Source organism: Arachis ipaensis, chromosome B06 (assembly GCF_000816755.2).
Source record: "Arachis ipaensis cultivar K30076 chromosome B06, Araip1.1, whole genome shotgun sequence".
In the NCBI taxonomy this organism is placed as follows: Eukaryota; Viridiplantae; Streptophyta; class Magnoliopsida; order Fabales; family Fabaceae; genus Arachis; species Arachis ipaensis.
The window spans coordinates 6,593,506-6,597,542 of record NC_029790.2 but is presented as its reverse complement, the minus strand read 5'-3'; the positions used below and the strand labels follow the sequence as shown (position 1 = coordinate 6,597,542).

General features: G+C 36.0%; 1 protein-coding gene across 1 annotated transcript in view; it reads left to right on the top strand.

Annotated features, from left to right (window-relative positions):
* Positions 2,594–4,037, top strand: part of LOC107645577 (NPL4-like protein 2) — a 3,493-nt gene continuing 2,049 nt past the window's right edge. The window contains exon 1 of the mRNA XM_016349629.2: positions 2,594–3,851. Within this exon, the coding sequence (XP_016205115.1) occupies positions 2,859–3,851 (993 nt within the window). The 5' untranslated portion in view covers positions 2,594–2,858. The remainder of the gene's footprint in view (positions 3,852–4,037) is intronic.

The following is a 4,037-nucleotide window of genomic DNA, read 5'->3' as shown; positions in this document are numbered from 1 at the left end:
ATATATATATATTGTAGGATTAATCTATTCTAAATTAAAAATAAAAATATTTAATTAAATGTTAATTTTTATATATAATTATAAAAAAGATACTTTTCTAAAATAAGTTAAAAAGAGAGAGGTATGCATAATGGAAATCAGAATGTGCCACGTCACTTGATGCTGCAGATGCCATGCTGCTGCAGCCTTATTAGCAGCCTCCCGCTTCAATGCTTTCTTTGTCCGGCTCTCTCGATTTTTTTAGTTGTATATTTCTTCTGATGAGATGATGAGCTTGCACCTTCTAGATCTTCAAAGTTTGATCGAAAGACTGATCTTGTTTCGAGCCAACTAGATCTAACAATATGTTTTAACTTTTAAATTTAGACTCATCAACCACAAAATAAACACTATATATAACCTTTAATAGTATGAAATTAATTATTGATATCAATATCAATTTGCTACTAATTAATATGTATGTGTATTATAAAACATTTTAATAAAATTATTTATATTAGTATTATATTTATTATAATTAGAATCATAAATTTACGTTTATTTTTTTATTATTGATGTCAATATCAATTTGTCACCGATTATTAGGGGTGTTCATAGCTCGGTCCGGTCCGAAGATCCGGTTCGACTTCGAACACTTTAGAGACTAATTTAATGTGATTTCACCGGGTCTAAGGTTGGGTAAAGGTCTCAAAAATAGACCGGGTTATTATTTCGGGTCGGGTCCGTTCCATAGCTCTGGCCACCCGAACTCGGCCCGGTAGCTCGATCATCATACACAATTAATATTTTATGTTATTAGTGATGGATGATGGCTATTCTTATGTGGAATTTAAGTATTGTAATCCTTAATATTTTGTGTTATTAGTCATTATAAAACTTTAAGTTAATGTTTTATGTTTAAAATGCATAAGATTTTAGACTAATGCATAATATTGTGTTATTTGTATTGATTTAAATATTTTGTGTTATTAGACAATATTAGTATTGATTATGGTTATGCTTTAATTTTAGAGAAGAGTTGGTTCTTGTTATATTTTTCTAAGTGAATTTTACCATGTCAAATAATGGTTGGAGTCTAAGAAATTTGGATATTTTCACATGTTAGCTTACAAGAAGGTATCAAGGTAATGTAATGTTAATGATCCGGTTTTCACTCGCTTTTTACCCGGTATAATCGTGACCCGAAAGTGTATAAGTTTAATCGGATTTATGGTCGGGTTCGGGTATAACAAATAGGCTGGTATATATTTCGGGTCGGACCTGGATCACACCAAATCCGGTTTCACCCGACCTATGAACACCCCTACCGATTATATTTGATTAAAAATATTAATAATTAAAAATGAGTCTATTTATACATTAAATGCTGATTTTCATATATAATTATAAAGAAGATACTTTTTTTAAGTAAGTTGAGAAGAGAGAGATATGAATACTGGCACCAGAATGCGCCACGTCAATATTTTTAGCACTAGAATACTATCCATTATAGAATAATATAATAATAATAATTATGGATTTATGGTACATTAGTTCAATGAGCAAACACTGTACAAGATTGAAAAAAAATTTAAGTAAAAAAATATTTTTCTTAAGAGAATAGAAGTGTTTAGGCCTAGCTTAATTTGATTTGACTTCAACACAGGTATTGTATCACTTCATGTCAAACCTCATCAGATGCTACTGATGCTTTGCCGCCGCAGTCTTATCAATAGCCTCTCGCTTCAATGTCTTCTTTGTCCGTCTTTCTGTTGCGACTTTTTTAGTTGCCTCTTTCTTTTTTGGCCGATGAGATGATGAACTTGTGCCTCTTGGATTCTGAAAGTTTGATGGAGGGACTTGCCTTATTTCAAGTTGTCGAGATCTGATAAAATACTTTGACTTTTAAATTTAGATTTATGAACTACAAAAAAATGCTATATATAATCTTTAGTAGCACGAAATTAATTATTGATATCAATATCAATATGTAACTAATTAATATGCATGTGTATTATAAAATATTTTAACAAAACTATTTATGTTAGTATTATATTTATGGTAATTAGAATCATAAATTTATGTTTTAATTTTTTATTATCGATATTAATATTAATTTGTTACCGATTATGTTTGATTAAAAATTATATATAATGATCGATAATTAAATATCACTCAAGTGCTTATTAAATTTAGTCTTAGCAGGTTAACACTTCATAGTTAATAGTAACTGGGGTGGAATTTACAAAATTCTTTATGTGGGAAAACAATTTTCATATTAAATATACTATATTTTAAAAATCAATCAAAAGTATATGTATTAAAAAATTTCCAAAAATTAATTTTCTCATGTGATTTAAGTAGTTAATTTAAAATTCAATCATTAAAGAAAAAATACTTTAAAATTGATAAGAAAGCAGTTCTTTTTTTTTTTGGTCATTATAAGAAAGCAGTTCTTAATCACCTTTATTTATTTATTTTTGGTCAGATACTAAAGTCTTTTGAAGATAACAGACGAAGGCCAGGCCCAATCGTCCAAAAAAGAGGAGCCAATCATCTAGCGATCTCCACAAACCAAATAAAGACACAAACGCGGTCCATTATCATTCTCAATCACATCAACGGGAGTGCATTGATTGTATTCCCAATCACCCATAAACCCTCCCGCACCCTAACACTCCTCTCCACGCTCGCCGTCGACACTGTAGTTCTTTTCTTTTCCGCTACAGCAAGCCACCCCAGACCCCCAATCCTTCTATTTCACTCAACCCATAGCCATACCCATAACCTTAACCCCAATTACTCAACAAAACAAAACCCTAACTTGAAATTCTTTCAATCCAAACAAAACCTCACAGATTCCGTCGTCGTTTTCCACAATGATGCTCAGAATCAGAAGCCGCGACGGCCTCGAGCGAGTAGCAGTGGAAAACCCTCACGCGACAGTTTCTCAACTTAAATCGATTATTCAAACACAACTTGGAATTCCGGTGGAGAATCAAACGCTCTCTACCAATCAGAACCTTCTTCTTTCCAAGTCTCTAGAAGATCTCGTTCGATTCACCGACATGACTAACCCCGACGCTACTCTCTCCTCCCTCGGCGTCTCCCACGGCTCAATCCTCTTCCTCTCCTACGCCGGCGACCGCCGCGGCGTCCCCGGCCCTCCCGCCGCCTTCAGTCCCGCCGGCTCCTTTGGCCGCAAGATGACTATGGATGACCTAATCGCCAAGCAGATGCGCGTCACGCGCCAGGAGCAACCGCACTGCGAGCTCGTCTCGTTCGATCGTGATTGCGCCAACGCGTTCCAGAATTACGTCAACGAAACTCTAGCTTTTGCCGTTAAGCGCGGCGGGTTCATGTACGGCACCGTTTCGGAGGAAGGCAAAGTCGAGGTGGACTTCATCTACGAGCCGCCTCAGCAGGGTACGGAGGAGAATTTGGTAATTTTCAGGGACCCTGAGGAGGAGAAGCTTGTGGATGCTATTGCTGTGGGATTGGGGATGAGGAAGGTAGGGTTTATATTCACGCAGACGATAAGCCAGGACAAGAAGGATTATACTTTATCGAATAGGGAGGTTCTTCAGGCAGCGGAGTTTCATTCGGAGAGTGGGTTGAAGGAGTGGGTCACTGCGGTTGTGAAGTTGGAGGTGAATGAGGATAGTATGGGCGCTGATGTGCACTTTGAGGCGTTTCAGATGAGCGACATGTGTGTTAGGTTGTTTAAGGAAGGGTGGTTTGAGACGGAGATCAAGGACGACGATGATCCTAAGTTGTCTAAGATGAAGAAAGAAGTGGTTGTTGGTGTTAAGGATACTAAAGAAGTTGACAATGATTTCTTCCTTGTGGTTGTTAAAATCTTTGATCATCAGGTATGTCTGTGTATCTGCGTTGTGTGTTTGTTATCCTGTTTCTTTTGTTCCGTGTGAAGTTGATTATATATTGTCAATTGCCATGTTAGATAAACAAGTTCTACCTAATGATTTACGAGTGCAAGCTTATTGTTCTGGGTTGATCTTAGGAGTTTGTTTTGATTAGGGGTGGTGACGCGTTTGCAG